Raw genomic sequence first — 22,135 nt, forward strand, 5'->3', positions numbered from 1 at the left:
ATCATTGATCTCCGGCATTAGATACTGGTCCCAGCTCCTGAGCCCACGTCATAGAAGGAGTACATGTACAGGGAGTACATGTACACCTTGTGTCCTTAAGGGGTTGAAGGACATCTCCGGCAAAAATTTACTTACCGTATCCCTATCCACAGGATGGGGGATATGTAGTGGATTGCAGGAGGCCTTACAGATGGGATGGGACAGGAACAGGCGCTCAGTGAGGAGCGTTTGCTGCAGCCAGCACTAGCCCCATTAATTTCTATGAGAGCACAAAAAAGACCCAAGTACAGCTCTAGGGCATCATTAGCGCTTCTATAGAGATGAATGGAGTGCGTGCCGTCTCCTGTCCTGAGGATCACAAAGGGCCCCAATGGTCTGACTCCCTGCGATCAGCTAATTTTTGCTGGAGTACTCCTTTAAATAGAGACATACATAAAGGGGGAGATTTAATCTGAATGCAGCCTTACTGTATTAAGAATAACGTTCATTGTGTACTACAACTTTCTGTTTTCTTAGGGATAGCATTTTCCAATGGGGAGAAGTGGAAGGTCCTCAGGCGTTTTGCTTTGGTCACCCTTCGAAATTTCGGAATGGGGAAGAGGAGCGTAGAGGAAAGAATTCAAGAGGAGGCACAATTTATGTTGGAAGAGTTCAGGAACACAAAACGTAAGGGCCAGGAGATCCTAGAATGTTGCATATTCTGTAGTCAATCCTTTGTATTCTTTCTCAAAACTTTGTGAGATTTTTTCTTTTTTTCTTTTTAGCAGATAATACTGGAAATGTTTAATAACCAATGTTAAGTTCTTCATTATTACTGCTTGCATGTAAAAGAATATTTCTGACTCTGTAACTTTGTGCTATAGAAAAGCCTTTTGATCCAACCTTCTTCCTAAGTCGAGCCGTCTCCAATGTCATCTGCTCCATTGTCTTTGGTGATCGATTTCAGTATGAAGACAAGAGGTTCCTGTCACTTCTTCAGTTCATCAATGACAATTTTCAAGTCATCAGCTCTGGCTGGGGAAAGGTAAGACGAAAAATTACTTTTGAGACCTATTTCTGCTTATCTGTAGTTTCTACTAAACGGGCATTTCTCTCAATAAATTATCCTCTATTCACAGAATATGGGATAACAAGCAGATCTGTGGTAAAATGTCCCTCGCAACCAATGATACACACCACACATAATTCTTAAATCCTAATTCTCTCTGGGGCTTTTGAACACTGTAGAGCCCCGAGCTTGGCAATTCTCGTAAGCCCCTTAGAGAATGAAAGGAACCCTGGTTGAACACACAGTGAGCTCCATTAATTCCTGGAAGTTTTTTTTGTCATTACCAGGATCTGAGGGTGTATCAGTGGTCATTTGGTGATCAGAAAACCCCTTTAACCCTTTAAAGGCACAACAATGGATCCTTTAAACTGTTTCCACTGCTTAAACTAATACTATTATTGAAGCTTCAAACAATTGTTTCTGGGTAGAATTCATTTCATACCAATTTTTATAGCTTTTATAATGGTTGTATCCTGTTGTTTCCCCTATGCAAATATATTTTAACAATATTACACAAAAGCACAGAAATGTGAACTAAAAATTTATCTATCTATCTATAGTGATGTCGCGAACATAAAATTTTCGGTTTGCGAACCGCGAACGCGAGTTTCTGCAAAAGTTTGCGAACCAGGCGAACCGCCATTGACTTCAATGGGAAGGCAAATTTTAAAACCCACAGGGACTCTTTCTGGCCACAATAGTGATTTAAAAGTTGTTTCAAGGAGACTAACACCTGGATTGTGGCGTGCCGGAGTGGGATCCATGGCAAAACTCCCATGGAAAATTACATAGTTGATGCAGAGTCTGATTTTAATCCATAAAGGGCATAAATCACCTATTATTCCTAAATGTTTTGTAATAACGTGCTTTAGCCCCCTTTAGGCAGCACATAGCATCTATAGGCATCACATAGTTAGATTCCCCCCTTTAGACAGCTCATAGATTCCCCCATATTAGGCAGCACATAGTTAGAGCCTCCCTTTAGGCAGCACATAGTTAGATCCCCCCTTTAGGCAGCACATAGTTAGAGCCCCTCTTGAGGCAGCACATAGTGGGATTTGAACACAAGGCCCCATCGCTGCAAGTCAGCAGTGCTAACCTCTGAGCCACCATGTTACCCTTAGCATACATCTAATATCCACGGTTGCAAAAATGGACAGAGATGTCAGCAGAAAGTACCTGAAAAATTAGGCATGTACACATGCCTGAAAAATTTGGTATTGCTGCAGCCGTTTCTGTAGCAGCGGCCATAAAAATTGCAGCACCATAACAAGTGCAGCAGCAGAGGCCAGAAAAATTAGGCATGTACACATGGATGAAAAATTGGGTATTGTTGCAGCCGCATCTGTAGCAGCAGCCAGAAAGATTGCAGCACCATAAAAAGTGCAGCAGCAGAGGCCAGAAAAATTAGGCATGTACACCTGGCTGGAAAATTTGGTATTGTCGCAGCTGTAGCAGCGGCCATAAAAATTGAAGCACCATAACAAGTGCAGCAGCAGAGGCCAGAAAAATTAGGCATGTACACATGGATGAAAAATTGGGTATTGTCGCAGCCGCAGCTGTAGCAGCAGCCTGAAAAATTGCAGCACCATAACAAGTGCAGCAGCAGAGGCCAGAAAAATTAGGCATGTACACCTGGCTGGAAAATTTGGTATTTTAGCAGCTGTAGCAGCGGCCATAAAAATTGCAGCACTATAACAAGTGCAGCAGCAGTGGCCAGAAAAATTAGGCATGTACACATGGATAAAAAATTGGGTATTGTCGCAGCCACAGCGGTAGCAGCGGCCATAAAAATTGCAACACCATAACAAGTGCAGCAGCAGAGGCCAGAAAAAATTAGGCATAAACACCTGGCAGGAAAATATGGTATTGTCGCAGCCGCTGCTGTAGCAGCGGCCTGAAACATTTATGTTTGTTTTGACAGGCAGAAAGTGCCCTAAAACATTGCGACTTGAACCCTAGTTGGTGGCAGATAAGTCACGCAAGTGACTCCTCTTCCTCACAATCCTCTTCCAGCGTTGCCGCAGGTCCAGCAAGCGATGCTGATAAGGCTGTTTCTGGTGGTGATGGTGTCCACAACTCGTCGTCTTCACGCTCATCTACTGCCTGATCCAGCACTCTTCGCAGGGCACGCTCCAGGAAGAAAACAAACGGTATGATGTCGCTGATGGTGCCTTCGGTGCGACTGACCAGGTTTGTCACCTCCACAAAAGGACGCATGAGCCTACTGGCATTGCACATGAGCCTCCAGTAACGTGGCTAAAAAATTCCCAGCTCCGCAGATGATGTCCTAGCACCCCGGTCATATAAATATTCGTTGATGGCTTTTTCTTGTTGGAGCAGGCGGTCGAACATTAGGAGTGTTGAATTCCAATGTGTCGGGCTGTCGCAAATCAAGCGCCTCATTGGCATGTTGTTTCGCCGCTGGATATCTGGCAAGTGCGCCATGGCCGTGTAGGAACGCCAGAAATGGCCACACACCTTCCTGGACTGCTTCAGGACATCCTGTAAGCCTGGGTACTTGAGCACAAAGCGTTGTACAATCAGATTACACACATGTGCCATGCACGGCACATGTGTCAACTTGCCCAACCTCAATTCCGCCAACAAATTTGTTCCGTTGTCACAAACCACCTTGCCGATCCCCAGATGGTGCGGAGTCAGCCACAGGTCCACCTGTGCGTTCAAGGCCGACAGGAGCGCTGGTGCGGTGTGATTCTCTGCTTTGAGGCAAGTCAACCCCAAGATGGCATGACACTGCCGTATCCGGGATGTGGAATAGCACCTGGGGAGCTGGGGGGATGCTGGTGATGTGGAGCAAGACACAGCAGTGGCCGAGGATGTTATGGAAGAGGATGGAGTAGGAGGAGTAGAGGAGGTGGCAGCAGGCCTGCTTGCAAGTCGTGGCGGTGTCATCAACTCCTCTGCAGAGCCACGCATTCCATGCTTGGCAGCCGTCACCAGGTTTACCCAATGAGCAGTGTAGGTGATATACCTGCCCTGACCATGCTTTGCAGACCAGGTATCAATGGTCAGATGGACCCTTGCCCCTACACTGTGTGCCAGACATGCCATAATTTCCTTTTGCACAATGGAGTAAAGGTTGGGGATTGCCTTTTGTGCAAAAAAATTTCGTCCGGGTACCTTCCACTGCGGTGTCCCAATGGCTACAAATTTTTTAAAGGCCTCAGACTCCACCAGCTTGTATGGTAAAAGCTGGCGGGCTAGCAGTTCAGACAAGCCAGTTGTCAGACGCCGGGCTAGGGGGGTGACTTTTAGACATTGTCTTCTTGCGCTCAAACATCTCCTTGACAGACACCTGACTGTGGGCAGATGAGCAGGAACTGCTCAAGGCGAGAGATGGAGAAGCGGATGGTTGAGAGGGGGCAAGGAGGGCAGCAGTGGTTTACCTGGCTGAAGATGCTGGACCAGGAGGAGGATGGCGGCTTTGACTTTGTGTGCTGCTTGTACTGACGTGTTGATCCCATATGCGTTTGTGATGTGACATCATGTGCCTTCGCAAAGCAGTTGTGCCTAGGTGGGTGTTGGACTTCCCACGACTCAGTTTCTTCTGGCACAGGTTGCAAATGGCCTCGCTGTTGTCAGAGGCAGACACACAACAAAAATGCCACACTGCTGAGCTCTGCGATGACGGCATTCTGGTGGTGGCGACAGCATGCGTTGATTAGTGTCCCGCCTGCTGACCCCGGGTGCCGACTGTCTGACTGTGCCACTAGCTCCTTGCGACGACCTCCCCCTGCTTCCAACTCGTCTCCTCCTCCTCTCTGTCTCCCCATCTGAACTTTCCCCCTCTTCTTCTCTTCTAGCGGGCACCCACGTGGCATCCACGGACACATCGTCATCATCAACACCTTCACCGCTATTTGACACCTCAAGAAAGGAAGCAGCAGCGGGTACAATATCATCATCACACCGTACGTCCATGTGTGTAATGCTGCCTGACTGAGACATATCCCTGTTAACTACATCCTCTGGCAATAATGGTTGTGCATCGCTCATGTCTTCAAACTGATGTGTAAATAACTCCTCTGACGGATCAAGTAAAGCTGCTGTGGTGCTAGTGTTGGTGGTGGCGGCAGGCGGGCAAGTGGTAGCATGAGAGGTGCCCGAAGCTAAGCTAGAGGAGGAGAGGAACGGTGCGTCAAGGTTCCGAGCGGAAGCTGTAGTAGATTGGGTGTCTTGTGATAGCCAGTCAACTAAGTCCTCAGAACTTTGGGGGTTCAGGGTACGTGGCCTCTGAACACTGGCCATTCTAGGGCCAAAGGGAATCCCAGCACCACGACGGCCCCTGCGGGTTGGCCTTCCTCTGCCTGTCATTTTTTTGGTTAAATTTACACAAGTGTCACACCTAATGTGATTTGCACTAGGGTGACACAATTTGCCCTGCAGGCAAGTAAAATGGCAACTGTGACGTGAACTTACAGTGACGGCTGATTTTATTTAACAGCCAAAAAAGGTATTTTTTTTTTAATTTGCGCAACTGTCACACCTAATGTGATTTGCACTAGGGTGACACAATTTTCCCTTCAGGCAGGAAAAATGGCAACTGTGACGTGAACTAACAGTGACGGCTGATTTTATTTAACAGCCAAAAAAGGTATTTGTTTTTTTCATTTGCGCAACTGTCACACCTAATGTGATTTGCACTAGGGTGAAACAATTTGCCCTGCAGGCAGGAAAAATGGCAACTGTGACGTGAACTAACAGTGATGACTGATTTTATTTAACAGCCAAAAAAGGTATTTTTTTTAATTTGCACAACTGTCGCACCTAATGTGGTTTGCACTAGGGTGACACAATTTGCCCTGCAGGCAGGAAAACTGGCAACTGTGACGTGAACTAACAGTGACGGCTGATTTTATTTAACAGCCAAAAAAGTTTTTTTTTTTTTTTATTTGCGAAACTGTCACACCTAATGTGATTTGCACTAGGGTGACAATGAGCAAAAAAACTTGCCAGCGGAGTTCCCCTTTTATGCAGTGGTCCCCAACGAGGGTGCCTCCAGCTGTTGCAAAACACACGGACTAATATATTTCAGCCCATTGAATACTGTAGTAGTTAGTTGCTTTAAAGAAAAAAAGTTTGCCAGCGGAGTTCCCCTTTTAAGCAGTGGTCCACAACCAGGGTACCTACAGCTGTTGCAAAACACACGGACTGATATCTTTCAGCCCTTTGAATACTGTAGTAGTTAGTTGCTTGAAGGAACTTAAGATTGACTCTGGAGTACCCCTTTTAACCAGCGGTTCCCTCCCAACCAGGGTGCCCCCAGCTGTTGCAAGACTAACGGACTGATATCTTTCAGCCCTTTGAATACTGTAGTAGTTAGTTGCTTGAAGGAACTTAAGTTTGATTCTGGAGTACCCCTTTTAACCAGCGGTTCCCTCCCAACCAGGACCGATATCTTTCATCTCTAAAATGGGCTTTTTTGGGTGCTGTCCTTAAAGCAGATGTTACACTAGTGCTTTAGGAGTAAACTGGACCCTGAATAAACCACCTAGCAGCAACCTAGCTATCGCTTTCCCTATACAGCAGAAGCAGCTTCTCTGACCCTCCACTTTCTAAGCCTGCAGCATGCTGAATGAGGGTAAAATGGCGTCCGTGCAAGAGATAGGAGGGTCTGGAAGGGAGGGACTGCTGCTGATTGGCTGTAATGTGTCTGCTGACTCTGACTCACAGGGTCAAAGTTTACTGCAATGTTAAAGTATAGGGGGCGGATCGAACTTCACATATGTTCGCCCGGCGATGCGAACGCGAACGTGCGAAATCCGCCGGGAACTGTTCGCCGGTGAACAATTTGCGACATCTCTATCTATCTATCTATCTATCTATCTATCTATGTAGAGAGTAGGCAGCACAACCACATAATCAGACAAAATCTTGGGGTGCAAGCAAAAATAGCAGTCCCAATCGCAGACTGCACAGATAATCCAAAATGCAAAAATTCAGCAGCACAACCAGTAGTAGAGTGCAAAAGATGGGATTTATTGACCCATATCAGATGCGATATGGGTCAATAAATCCAATTTTTTGCACTTTACTACTGGGTGTGCTGCAGAATTTTTGCATTTTGGAATATCTATCTATCTACCAATAACTTCCAAATAAAAGCAGCACATCCAGGCAAATAAGGCAAAGCTGTAGGGGTGCCAGCATATCCAGAACCTCGGTCCTCCGGTTCCACAATCCAGATACAAATAAATGCAGCACACCACAAGGTAGAATAAAGTTGTGGATACAAATAAATGCAGCACACCACAAGGTAGAATAAAGTTGTGGATTTATTCCAAAATGTGCACATTTTGGAATAAATCCACTACTTTATTCTACCTTGTGGTGTGCTGCATCTATTTGTATTAGCTATCTATCTCTATAGTACATGTGATGGAATGTGGTCATTATTTTGTTTTTTTCTATGGAACTCCAGTCAATTGATGGAGAAACTGAAAACTATTTTTCTGACATTTTTAGGTTACAAGTTTTCAAGCAACTTTTTACGTATCTTATTTCCATCATAAATTCCAAACACAAGTGGTTTATATTGTCATTTTAGTTTATATTCCCCCATGTTCCAATCTATGGATCCAGAAATGATGGGGAAAAGCACATATATACCATAAAATGTATGGCATAGATGTAGTTGCATAAATCAGTGTCAGTGTTTGGGGAAATTATCTATAATCTTCATGATTCTATAGTTTAGCTGTCCTGGAACAGATCTGTCTACCACAGCTATCCATAACTATCCTGAAACTGCTGTATGCCAGTATCATTTACGTGGCCCCAAAAAATTAGGTAGAGATCACTAGATTTGGGGATTATATAGACAGGATGAGCTGTATCCACCTGCCTAAAACCAAATATTTCTGGTTTTGTCCATAACAACCAATCACAGCTCAGATTTCATATCTGAACGAGCTCTGGTGAAATGAGCCATGATTGGTTGTTATAAGAAAAAACAGACAGATTTGATTTCAGACAGATAAATTTGGGCCACAATGTTCTAATTGAAAAGCATTGTGTGATCAAGACAACCCCTTTCCATGTGTCTCATACATCACAAAAATACCACCGAAGGAAGGTCTTGAGCCAGAGGTAAGAGCCTGTAACCAGAGCGGCAATAACAGACCAGGATTAAAGATGAGCGAGTCAAGTCAAGCGAGTTTTGCTTAGAACTTTTTGGTGCCTGAATGCATGATAGGATGAGGAATTAACACTGAGATGATGTGAGGGAAGCCCAGCATACATTGCAGCTAGCAGCAAGATCACATAACACCAGGTTAGACAATTATTGCATGCATTCAATCCACTGCCTGCTGTCCTGTCTGCTGGCTGCTACAACTACTACCAGTTCACCATTGCCTGCTGTCGGCTGGATACTACAACTAACACCAGTTCACCACTGCCTGCTGTCTGCTGGATACTACAACTTCCACCAGTTCACCACTGCCTGCTGTCCGCTGGATACTACAACTACCACCAGTTCATCACTACCTGCTGTCTGCTGGATACTACAACTACTACCAGTTCACCACTGCCTGCTGTCCGCTGGATACTACAACTACCACCAGTTCATCACTACCTGCTGTCTGCTGGATACTACAACTTCCACCAGTCCCCCACTACACTCTGTCCTGTCTGCTGGCTACAGCTACAACTAGTCCACCACAACCAGTTTTCTGCTGGCTACAACTACCACCAGTACATCACCCTTGCTGCTGCTACTACCCAGGCCTACTACTACCCAGGCCTACACATACCCAACCCAAAGTGCCCATAAAAGGGATATTTTGTTCGGCTTTTCATACATGTGCATTTTAACACAGGCAGACATCTGGCAACAACCAGGCATTTGGCAGCTTTATTTTGGTGGTTAAAATCTTACAAATTTTGCTGGTACAGTGTGTTTTTAAACAAGCTGTTAGTTACCATAGGTGACCATATGTGCTGTAACTTTGACATAGACATAGCCTTCAAACCCCTTTAAAACTATTTGAATGCATTCCCAGGTGACTCTAGCAGTGTTATACAGGGCTTCTGAGCTATTATAGGCAGTTTGATACGCGTGTCTTGAAGGTTAGTGCAGTGCTGGTTTGCGTGAAAGTTGTTCGCAACAAACCAAACTTTTTTTTAAAGTTCAGCGAGCACGGCAAACTTAAAATTAGGAAAAAATTGCTTATCTCTAGCCAATACATCAATGTACATTGTTGGTCATTCTACAAGCCAGTATGATTTGTAATGATGGTAAAGGCATCACAACATTAACAATTCCTTTCATCCTGAACAGTTGTATAACATATTCCCCGGGATCATGAATCACTTACCAGGACCTCACAATCGCATTTTCAAAAATTTTGAGAACATTAAATCCTTTTTGCTAGAGATTGTGAAGGACCATGAAAACACATTACAGCCTGAATGTCCACGTGACTTCATAGACTGCTTCCTTATCAAGATGCAAAAGGTAAGTAGGTAAATCCAACACCCAAGAACTAATAAACAACGTGAGACTTTTGCCCTTTTCCGTTTTTGTTTTTTTTCCATTTAACATTCCCGTCTATATAAATCCTTTTGGCTGGTAATAGGAGAAGGGAAACCCTATGAGCAGCTTCAACACGGAGACCCTTGTGATGACAACTCATAACTTGTTCTTCGGAGGAACAGAAACTGTTAGCACTACTCTAAGATATGGCATCCTTATTCTGATGAAATACCCAGAAATCACAGGTAAGGAAAGGTTTTTCAAGGATTTTTATTACTTCAATAAATGTTACTACACCAATATTAAAAACACACTCTCTCTCATTTATAAAATAAAACTTTCCACATGTCAAAGAGACATGTCAAAAGTTTTGATCAGTCGGGGACTCGGAGCTCTGGAGAACTAGTGCGCAGAAGCACGCGGTAGCGCACTTCACTCCCTGTATTGTAGCAATCTCTGTCCTGCACTCTTCTGCCCGCTCGTTCTTCTGATTGCTGGGGGTCTCAGCTCTGCCGGTGGCTCATAACCAGATTTGCATTGCATTGTATTGTAAAGCATTGTACACACCCATCAAAGTAATACATGTATTTAACTCTATGTTGAAGTGCAGGGTATGGAATGTGTCATATATACTGTACGTTCGGTACTCAAATTAGTTATATTTCATATATTAGTTATATTTCATCTACACTCAACATATGACATGGGAATTCCATCTCGGTTGTCTAATGTAATGAATGTTTGCAATACATGGTGATAGACATGACACAAACACACATCTAATAGACCATAATACATACAACCTGGGGTGGTTTGGCTGGTAAACTAAGGTAAACCTCACCTGTACTGTTGGAGAAGGAGCAGAAACATTGTTCGGTTTACAGGTGATGGACAAAGTGGAATATATATTTTAGCTATATATCTGAACAAAAAACTAAGATTTTAATCAGAGGTGTAACTTGTAGCTTCATGGCCCTGATGCAAAATGATACTGGTGCAAAATGATACTGGAGCAGGTGTGCTTTGGGGCCCCTTAGGCACCAGGGCCGTGGTGCGATTGCTACATCTGCACACCCTATAACTTCACCCCCTGCGATCAGATGTTATCCCCTATCCGGGCCGAATACTTGCATGAAATTCACAGCCAAACCACACAACACTATGCTGTTGTGTTGCTTTACAGATATTCAATATGTGTAAACTGTGTAAAATCTGATTGTTAAATGTTTCTCTTAAATATAGTAGCTGTAGTAGCTGTAGATGTTGTGTTGCAGTTTACAATTCACATGAGTTATTTCCATCCAGAGAAAGTTCATCAAGAGATAGACAAAGTGATTGGAAGAAATCGATGCCCAGCAGTGGAGGATAGGAGCAAAATGCCATATACTGATGCTGTGATCCACGAGATACAACGTTTTACCAGTGTAATTCCACTCAGTCTACCACATTGTGTCATACAGGACACCCAGTTCAGAGGTTATCACCTGCCCAAGGTGAGAGGTGAAGTACATTTTAAAGGGATTTCCAGACCAATTAACACAAAGTATGGACATGGCAGGACAAGGAGGGGTCAGGCCCGGAAAGAGCAATAACATGTAGGGTCACAAAAAGGTCTGCAGGCAAATAGCAGTAGACTAGGAGCAATCCCAAAGAGAAATGACATAGACACTATGGCCACACTGGCCCTGATTTACTAAGAGTGGAGTGGAGTTTTCTTTGTGTGTTTTAGTTCCCTACAAGTATTTTGTCACAGTATTTACTAAAGTTTCCCTACATTTTGCAATTTTCCCTACATTTCTCTTTTTTTAACAACTGCTCTGATCTGTAGGGTTTTTCCTCAGCTCAAATCTACCACATTTTCTGAGGAAACCTTAGTAAATATGTTGTTTTTTTTTTTTAAATGTCTGGGACACGCCCACTTTTTGATGACCACGCCCCATTCTCCCAGAGCCCATGCCCTCTTTTAATTCTTGGTTTTGGTTTTGGTTTTGCACAATAAAACAGATCGGGTTTTCAATAGTTAATCAGGGTCATATCATAACATGTTGTTGAGGCCAAAACATGTATTGGAGTGGTGGCATCTTAGGGCTACACTGTCATTGGATTACAGTGGCTGGTACCATTATGTTTGGTAAAGTGCCTTTTTACACGTAATGTATTTTTACCTCAAGGCTGCTTGCCCCTTGCGCTTTATGTCTGTTCCTATATTGGAATATATTGTGGCCATAGCGTCTATGTCAATTCTCTTTGTTATTGCTCCTGGTATCCTTCCATTTGCTTGCATACCTTTTTGTGACCCTACAGGGTATTGCTCTGTATTCTTTATACTAAGCTCCTAGTGGAGGGTTCACGACCTGGCGCCTTGTTGTTGCTTTTTCCTGGTTTTCAGCAAACGTTTTTATTATATAATATACTTGTCAAAATAACATGTTTTTTCTACATACCGTATATACTCGAGTATAAGCCGAGTTTTTCAGCACCTCGTCTTATACTCCCTCGTCTTATACTCGAGTGAACTCTCCGCCTGTCAATCCCTTCGGCTGTCCGGGCATGCTGGGACTTGTTGTTTTGAAACATCTGGAGGTCCGCAGGTTGAAGACCACTGCGGCCTTCGTCATCATCCAGACCCTCCCTTTTGTTTTCTACTCACCTCCCCTCGATGGGAAGGAAGGGTGAGCTGGTCCGGGCCATCTATGCTGCAGGGACCGTCCGGTGAGGAGGGTTAGTCGTTCCGGGCTGTACGTTTTCATCGGGAGGGCCTCTTCTCCACTCCGGGCCAGCCCCGGACGAGTGATGTTGCCTTGCCAACGACGCACGGGACGTCCTTGCGCAGCAGACGTACCTGCGCATGGACGTCCCTGTGCATCATCGTCAAGGCAATGTCACTAGTCCGGGAGCGGAGAAGAGGCCACCCCGGTGAAGATGGACAGCCCGGAACGACTAACCATCCCCACCGGACGGTCCCTGCAGCATAGATGGCCCGGACCAGCTCACCCTTCCTTCCCACCAAGGGGAGGTGAGTAGAAAACTAAAGGGGGGTCTGGATGATGACAAAGGCCGCAGTGGTCTTCAACCTGCGGACCTCCAGATGTTTCAAAACTACAACTCCCAGCATGCCCGGACAGCTGGGACTTGTAGTTTTGCAACATCTGGAGGTCCGCAGGTTGAAGACCACTGAAAGGGTTTGACAGGCGGTGATGATTAAGGGGGGGGGCACAGGGGGGATGATGTATTTCCCACCCTAGGCTTATAGTTGAGTCAATAACTTTTCCTGGGTTTTTGGGGTGAAATTAGGGGCCTCGGCTTATATTCGGGTCGGCTTATACTCGAGTATATACGGTATGTTTTGAGGCTCCATTGTTCTCTTCTTGTTTTGCATGTACATGGGAGCTTACATTTAGGCTTCCAACATTATATAGGGGTTATACATTTGTTATTCCCATAACATGTTTACGGTTTTCTATATTTCTCTTGTAGTAGCCACAGTTTTCCCCTGTATTTACCGTGGGATTGACCTACTGGACCTGTGGCAACCAGTTTTATAGCAAAAATTAATATGGCACTCTCTGGTATATAGAAGGTGCTTGAGTAGGATCACACTTGTCACGATGCCGGCTGGCAGGAGGTGGATCCTCTGTGCCAGAGAGGGATTGGCGAGGACCGTGCTAGTGGACCGGTTCTAAGTCACTACTGGTTTTCACCAGAGCCCGCCGCAAAGCGGGATGGTCTTGCTGCGGCGGTAGTGACCAGGTCGTATCCACTAGCAACGGCTCAACCTCTCTGACTGCTGAAGATAGGCGCGGTACAAGGGAGTAGACAGAAGCAAGGTCGGACGTAGCAGAAGGTCGGGGGCAGGCGGCAAGGTTCATAGTCAGGGTGGATAGCAGAAGTTCTGGTACACAGGCTTTGGACACACAAAACGCTTTCACTGGCACAAGGCAACAAGATCCGGCAAGGGAGTGCAAGGGAGGAGATCAGATATAGCCAGGGAGCAGGTGGAAGCCAATTAAGCTAATTGGGCCAGGCACCAATCATTGGTGCACTGGCCCTTTAAGTCTCAGGGAGCTGGCGCGCGCGTGCCCTAGAGAGCGGAGCCGCGCGCGCCAGCACATGACAGCAGGGGACGGGAACGGGTAAGTGACCTGGGATGCGATTCGCGAGCGGGCGCGTCCCGCTGTGCGAATCGCATCCCCGACGGCCATGACAGTGCAGCGCTCCCGGTCAGCGGGACCGACCGGGGCGCTGCGGAGAGAGAGACGCCGTACGCGCTCCGGGGAGGAGCGGGGACCCGGAGCGCTAGGCGTAACAGTACCCCCCCCCCTTAGGTCTCCCCTTCTCTTTGTCCGGTAACTGCCTCCCCTGGGATGAGGACACCGGGAAAGGATGGAGGGATTCCTCAACGGCAGGCAGTACAGCAGGAGTGGGAATGGGAAGGGAGGGCAGAGGGCGAGGCCTGGCACGGGGCAGTGTGACACCAGGACGAGGGCCATGAGGAGGCACCGAGGCTTGCCTGACTGGACTGGGAGGGGGGGAGAGGCACTTCTTATGGCAGGCAGAGTCCATAAAGACCTTAGGGAGACCGGTTACAGGGGGAACCACAGGGTCACGGCAGGGAGTACTGGGAACCGGTTTAAGGCAGTCCTTGAAGCAAGAGGTACCCCAGCTCTTGATCTCCCCTGTGGACCAATCCAGGGTTGGGGAATGGTGTTGAAGCCAGGGTAGTCCAAGGAGAATTTCGGAAGTGCAATTGGAGAGGACCAAAAACTCAAATTTTTCGTGATGAGTTCCGATGCACATTAGGAGGGGCTCCGTGCGGTAACGCACGGTGCAATCCAACCTGGCTCCGTTGACCGCGGAAATGTGGAGTGGCTTGACGAGACGGGTCACCGGGATGCGGAATTTATTCACCAAGGACTCCCGAATAAAATTCCCAGAGGCACCAGAGTCCAGGCAGGCCACGGCTGAGAGGGAAGAGCTGGCTGAAGGAGAAATCCGTACAGGCACCGTGAGACGTGGAGAAGCCGACTTAGCATCAGGAGACGCCACACCCACGAGAGCTGGGTGCGAGCGTGCGTTTCCCAGACGTGGAGGACGGATAGGGCAATCCACCAAAAAATGTTCGGTACTGGCACAGTACAGACAAAGATTCTCTTCCTTACGGCGATTCCTCTCTTCCAGGGTCAGGCGAGACCGATCCACTTGCATGGCCTCCTCGGCGGGAGGCCTAGGCGCAGATTGCAATGGAGACTGTGGGAGAGGTGTCCAGAGATCTAAGTCTTTTTCCTGGCGGAGCTCTTGATGCCTCTCAGAAAAACGCATGTCAATGCGAGTGGCTAGATGAATGAGTTCATGCAGGTTAGCAGGAGTTTCTCGTGCGGCCAGAACATCTTTAATGTTGCTGGATAGGCCTTTTTTAAAGGTCGCGCAGAGGGCCTCATTATTCCAGGATAGTTCAGAAGCAAGAGTACGGAATTGTATGGCGTACTCGCCAACGGAAGAATTACCCTGGACCAGGTTCAGCAGGGCAGTCTCAGCAGAAGAGGCTCGGGCAGGTTCCTCAAAGACACTTCGAATTTCCGAGAAGAAGGAGTGTACAGAGGCAGTGACGGGGTCATTGCGGTCCCAGAGCGGTGTGGCCCATGACAGGGCTTTTCCAGACAGAAGGCTGACTACGAAAGCCACCTTAGACCTTTCAGTAGGAAACTGGTCCAACATCATCTCCAAGTGCAGGGAACATTGCGAAAGAAAGCCACGGCAAAACTTAGAGTCCCCATTAAATTTGTCCGGCAAGGACAGGCGGAGGCTAGGAGTGGCCACTCGCTGCGGAAGGGGTGCAGGAGCTGGCGGAGGAGATGGTTGCTGCTGTAGCAGAGGCAGAAGTTGCGACTGAAGTTGCTGCACCATGGTGGACACTTCCGACAGCTGGTGGGTTAGATGGGCGATCTGTCGGGATTGCTGGGCGACCACCGTGGTGATATCAGAGATATAAGGCAGAGGAACCTCAGCGGGATCCATGGCCGGATCTACTGTCACGATGCCGGCTGGCAGGAGGTGGATCCTCTGTGCCAGAGAGGGATTGGCGAGGACCGTGCTAGTGGACCGGTTCTAAGTCACTACTGGTTTTCACCAGAGCCCACCGCAAAGCGGGATGGTCTTGCTGCGGCGGTAGTGACCAGGTCGTATCCACTAGCAACGGCTCAACCTCTCTGACTGCTGAAGATAGGCGCGGTACAAGGGAGTAGACAGAAGCAAGGTCGGACGTAGCAGAAGGTCGGGGGCAGGCGGCAAGGTTCGTAGTCAGGGTGGATAGCAGAAGTTCTGGTACACAGGCTTTGGACACACAAAACGCTTTCACTGGCACAAGGCAACAAGATCCGGCAAGGGAGTGCAAGGGAGGAGATCAGATATAGCCAGGGAGCAGGTGGAAGCCAATTAAGCTAATTGGGCCAGGCACCAATCATTGGTGCACTGGCCCTTTAAGTCTCAGGGAGCTGGCGCGCGCGCGCCCTAGAGAGCGGAGCCGCGCGCGCCAGCACATGACAGCAGGGGACGGGAACGGGTAAGTGACCTGGGATGCGATTCGCGAGCGGGCGCGTCCCGCTGTGCGAATCGCATCCCCGACGGCCATGACAGTGCAGCGCTCCCGGTCAGCGGGACCGACCGGGGCGCTGCGGAGAGAGAGACGCCGTACGCGCTCCGGGGAGGAGCGGGGACCCGGAGCGCTAGGCGTAACAACACTCCTCAATATACAAGATAAATAAACTCGGCACTCATATGCAGTTGAATGGTGTGAATTTTATTCCGCATACAAAGCAATCCAGACAGGTATTGACGTTTCGACCTATACAAGGGTCTTCATCAGATATCTAGGATTTCTGTGGAGGCTAGTGCAGGAAAAAATGGCCTGTCGCCGGGAAAATTTGACTTCATATTTTCCCGCCGACAGGCCATTTTTTCCTGCACTAGCCTCCGCAGCAATCCTAGATATCTGATGAAGACCCTTGTATGGGTCGAAACGTCAATACCTGTCTGGATAGCTTTGCAACCAGCTTTATAGTAATGTTTAATCTCTTGTAGAGTCATATCCACCATTCTTGCTCATAAATGGGATGAGCCTTCTAAGCACCAATTGTTTAGCCAATATTGCTGCAGAGCCTAAGTTTAGATAAGGGACCAAATGTCTCTTAGATCCCATAGACAGCACTAAGAAATGGAAATAACACACTTGGAGATTTGTTAGAAAACTATGAAGCTCTACACACTTCTCCCCATTACACGGATGCTTTTTTATGCACAACTTTATGCCAAGTAGATTTTGGATTGTTACTGTAAGATTACTGCAGGATTACTTCAAGACATTCATGTATCCTCTGTCATCTGTTCTTGGGAAGAAACTGATGTGTTTTTTAAAGGTTGGCAGCTCCAGAGATGTCTGGCAGCCAGTTTAGAAAATGATGAAAGAATACATATAACTTTTCAGAAAGTCGTGACTTATTAAAGGGGTACTCCACCCCTAGACATCTTATCCCCTATCCAAATATAGCAGCAGCACCCACCTGTTTCTGCTCTGGAAGCACTGGAGGGTCCCGACCAGCGGAATGGAAGTCTGTGACGTCACGCCCCACCCCCTCAATGCAAGTCTATGGGAGGGGGCGTGGCGGCTGTCACACCCCCTCCCATAGACTTGCATTGAGGGGACAGGGCATGATGTCACATGGGGGCGGAGTCGTGACATCAAGGACTTCCATTCCGGCTGTCACGCCACCTCTCATAGACTTGCATTGAGGGGACGGGGCGAGATGTCACATGGGGGCGGAGTCGGGACGTCACGGACTTCCATTCTGGCTGTCTAGCCCCCTCCCATAGACTTGCATTGAGGGGACGGGCGTGATGTCACATGGGGGTGGAGTCGTGACGTCACAGACTTCCGTTCCAGTGGTCGGGACCCAGACCCTCCAACGCTTCCGGAGCAGAAACAGGTGGGTGCCGCATGCTATATTGCGGGGGTCCCCAGCGGCGGGACCCCGGCGATCAGACATCATATCCCCTATCCTTTGGATAGGGGATAAGATGTCTAGGGATGGAGTACCCCTTTAAAGGAAATCCGTCAGATGTATTTTTAGTTGTAAGATGAAGCTAGTATGGAGAACCGATAGCACATTGAATAAATGTAAGAGAAGAAATCTAGAGATGGCGCATGGATCAATAAATAGGAATGCAGTTTATTAACCTAATGATGAATGTCTCCTCCCTAGGGCACAAATGTGATACCGGTTCTCACTTCTGTCCACAATGATCCTGAGAAATTCAAGGAACCTGAAGTATTCAACCCAGATAATTTCTTGGATGAGAATAACCGGTTCAAGAATAATGATGCTTTTATGCCTTTCTCTACAGGTACAGTAACACTATAACTATATGTGATTTTATGTGTGTGTATATGACTATTTCATTGGGTACAGTAGTTATATGACTATATGTGTATATATAACTATATCAATGTGTAGTATGACTATATGTGTGTATATATGACTATATCATTGAGTAAAGTAATGATATGACTATATGTGACTATATATGTGTATATACCAATGTGTACAATAATGATATGACTATATCTGTGTATATATGAATATATCAATGTGTACTATGACTATATGTGTGTATATATATGACTATATCATTGGGTACAGTAGTTATATGACTATATGTGTATATATAACTATATCAATGTGTAGTATGACTATATGTGTGTATATATGACTATATCATTGGGTACATTAATTATATGACTCTATGTGACTATATATGTGTATATACCAATGTGTACAATAATGATATGACTATATATGTGTATATATGAATATATCAATGTGTACTATGACTATATGTGTGTATATATGACTATATCATTGGGTACATTAATTATATGACTCTATGTGACTATATATGTGTATATACCAATGTGTACAGTAATAATATGACTATATCTGTGTATATATGAATATATCAATGTGTAGAAGTAGCTTGTGCCATATATTTTGGAGAAGCTATATCACCAGTATACTATATATATTCTCATACTACTGTATATACCACCATACTTACACAATATTACCAGAGGTGGCTCTAGACTCTAAGACCTTAGGCAAAACTCAATCATTAGGACCCACCCACCCCCACCTCCTCCAGTGTGGGTATCGATGCTAATCTGGGGTTTCTTAAGGGTTTGAAAACATAAAATAATGGCACCACATTAGGACAACATACAAGGGTGTGGAAATTTTAAATAAAACTACTTGTCCAGGGGATTAAAACGGAGCACAATTTCTTTGTCCCTCATGACGATCCATTTGTCCTGGTAGACAAAATAATTTTAACCCAAATAGTATGTAAATAAGGTCTTTATTAGTTTATTTATTTAGTTTTTGTGTTTTGGTTCATGGGTGACAGAGGGGTGTTGAGGTGTAGAGGGGTGTACATGGGTGACAGAGTGGTGTACATTGGTGACAGAGGGGTGTACATGCTTGACAGAGGGGGACTACGTGGGTGACAGAGGGGTATACATGGGTGACAGAGGGGTGTGCATGGGTGACAGAGGGGGGCTACATGGGTGACAGAGGGGTATACATGGGTGACAGAGGGGTGTACATGGGTGACAGAGGGGGGGTACATGGGTGACAGAGTGGTATACATGGGTGACAGAGGGGTGTACATGGGTGACAGAGGGGGGGTACATGGGTGACAGAGGGGTGTACATGGGTGACAGAGGGGGGGTACTTGGGTGACAGAGGGGGGTACATGGGTGACAAAGGGGTGTACATGGGTGACATAGGGGGTACATGTTTGACAGAGGGGTGTACATGGGTGACAGAGGGGTGTGCATAGGTGACGAAGGGGTGTACATGGGTGACAGAGTGGTGTACATGGGTGACAAAGGGGTGTACATGGGTGACAGAGGGGGGCTACATGGGTGACAGAGGAGGGGTACATGGGTGACAGAGGGGTGTACATGAGTGACAGAGGGGGGGGTACATGGGTGACAGAGAGGTGTGCATAGGTGACAAAGGGGTGTACATGGGTGACAGAGTGGTGTACATGGGTGACAAAGGGGTGTACATGGGTGACAGAGGGGTGTACATGGGTGACAAAGGGGTGTACATGGGTGACAGAGGGGTGTACATGGGTGACAAAGGGGTGTACATGGGTGACAGAGGGGTGTACATGGGTGACAGAGTGGTGTACATGGGTGACAAAGGGGTGTACATGGGTGACAGAGGGGGGTACATGGGTGACAGAGGGGTATACATGGGTGACAGAGTGGTGTACATGGGTGACAAAGGGGTGTACATGGGTGACAGAGGGGTGTAGAAGAGTGTTAATGGGTGACGGGGGGCGTAGGGGGTGAAAGAGGGGTGGACAGGAGTGACAAGGTGGTAACAGAGGGGTGGACAGAGGTGACAAAGGGACAGAGGGGTAAATAGTGGGGGTTGAACATTGGTGATAGGGGGTAGATTGGGGGTGGTCCAAGGGGGTGGTGAACATGGGTGACAGGGGCGGACAACGTGGACACGGATGACAGGAAAGTGGACAAGGGTGAAAGGGGGTAACAGAGGGTGTTGAGAAAGAGGGGTGAACAGGGGTGACAGAGGGGAGAGGGTGCAGTACCTTAATTAGGCTGAGCTGTTTTTCAACATCCTTCTGCAGGGGGCAAGGAAGAATCTGTTGGCTTAGAAGAATCCGGGAGGGCGGATAGAATCAGGTGGGTCGGGAAGAATACGGGGGCCTGGTAGACTCCGGGGAGGCGGGTAGACTCCAGGGGGCTGGGAAGACTCTGGTGCCCCCTCCCCCCCCCCCCCCCCATTTATCTCCTTCTTGGCCTGCGTGCCTGTGACTCACTCACGGCACTGCAGGGGGAGGGGTACGCTGTGTGCGCAGTGTGCACGTACACGCAAAATGCACGCAGGCTTCCCCTCCCCCTGTGGTGATTCACAGGCACACAGACTGGGGCGGGAGTTTAAAAAAATTATAATAATTTGCCTGCTGAAGCCCGTGGAACCCTTGGCAGTTCTCGATGGAAACCGGTTGGAAATCACTGTTGTAGGCGGTCCAAGGTACTAAGCTTAGGGAAGTCTCTCTCACTCTTTCTCTCATACAAGAAAAGTACTGTCTTTTGATGTTTTTTGAGCTGTAAAAATACTTTTGGGTCACACAAACAACATGAAAAGTATAGCCTGAATCATGTGATATGTGTATATAACTAACTATATCATTTAAAGGGGTTCTCCGGTGCTTGCACATCTTTTCCCCTATCCAAAGGATAGGGGATAAGATGCCTGATCGCGGGGGTCCTGCAGCTGGGGACCCCCGGGATCATGCACGCGGCATCCCGTTTGTAATCAGTCCCCGGAGCGTGTTCTCTCCGGGTCTGATTACAAACGACCACCGGGCCGGCGGCGTGTGACGTAACGTCTCCGCCCCCGTATGACGTCACGCTCCGCCCCTCAATGCAAGCCTACGGCGGCGTGTGATGTAACGTCTCCGCCCCCGTGTGACGTCACGCTCCGCCCCTCAGGCTTGCATTGAGGGGCGGAGCGTGACGTCACATGGGGGCGGAGGCGTGACGTCACACGCCGTCGGCCCGGTGGTCGCCTGTAATCAGACCCGGAGCGAACACGCTCCGGGGACTGATTACAAATGGGGTGCCGCGTGCATGATCCTGGGGGTCCCCAGCGGCTGGTCTCCCGCGATCAGGCATCTTATCCCCTATCCTTTGGGAAAAGATGTGTAAGCCCCGGAGTACCCCTTTAACCAGCACAGTGAAAAACTATAAAGGAAAGATTTGCACCTTTTTCTGTGTTTTGGAACCACTCCTGGATTTGGCTCAGAATACTGACCAAAATACAATGTGTGAGCTTAGCCTCACTGTTACATTAATGACCATATGTGTTTTCATTTATTAGGTAAACGCATCTGTCTGGGGGAAGGTTTAGCCCGCATGGAGCTTTTCATCTTTTTCACTACTTTCCTGCAAAATTTAAATTTCAAGCCCACAGTGCACCCTGATGAGATCGACCTCACCCCATCAGTCAGCGGCGTTGGCAATATACCCGCTACCTACCAGCTCATTGCTGTGCCTCGCTAGGATGCCAAGAAGAGTTTGTTTATGATTCTTATCTAATTAAAAGTAATTCCGTGCAAACCAGGAGAGGGCAGCATTGTTATGTCTATTAGTAGATAATAGACAGTGCGGAAATCTATATTATACTAAAATGTAAACACAATAAACAGAAGATGTAATATACAATAAAGTTACTATATTGGTACTATGCCCAATAAATAAATGACAGTTTCTGTTCAAAATGCCATGTTTCTTTCAACCTTAATCCATAAAGAAATGACTTACACTCACACTTGGGAGTTACAGAAACAACATATTGCTGCGCTGTTAAAGTTATGTCCAACAACATCACTGGGAGATATGCAAACTACCTAATATGGCCCATTTGACAGTTTTGGGCTTCCTGAGCACCATTGATGGCACTAAGCATTAAGGGTGAGTCAGAGGAGCAACCTGCATCTATCAG

The 22,135-nt window shown here is 47.1% G+C and overlaps 1 protein-coding gene across 3 annotated transcripts in view; it reads left to right on the top strand.

The window, feature by feature from the left end:
* The window catches only part of LOC130290403 (cytochrome P450 2F2-like), a 167,197-nt gene extending 145,305 nt beyond the window's left edge, over positions 1-21,892 (top strand). For all 3 annotated transcript variants that reach the window (XM_056537997.1, XM_056537998.1, XM_056537999.1), the window contains 7 exons: positions 517-666; positions 864-1,024; positions 9,354-9,530; positions 9,652-9,793; positions 10,854-11,041; positions 17,804-17,945; positions 21,512-21,892. In XM_056537997.1, the coding sequence (XP_056393972.1) occupies positions 517-666; positions 864-1,024; positions 9,354-9,530; positions 9,652-9,793; positions 10,854-11,041; positions 17,804-17,945; positions 21,512-21,693 (1,142 nt within the window). In that variant the 3' untranslated portion in view covers positions 21,694-21,892. The remainder of the gene's footprint in view (positions 1-516; positions 667-863; positions 1,025-9,353; positions 9,531-9,651; positions 9,794-10,853; positions 11,042-17,803; positions 17,946-21,511) is intronic.
* The last annotated feature ends 243 nt before the right edge of the window (positions 21,893-22,135 follow it).

The sequence above is a fragment of the Hyla sarda genome, chromosome 9, assembly GCF_029499605.1.
Source record: "Hyla sarda isolate aHylSar1 chromosome 9, aHylSar1.hap1, whole genome shotgun sequence".
In the NCBI taxonomy this organism is placed as follows: domain Eukaryota; kingdom Metazoa; phylum Chordata; class Amphibia; order Anura; family Hylidae; genus Hyla; species Hyla sarda.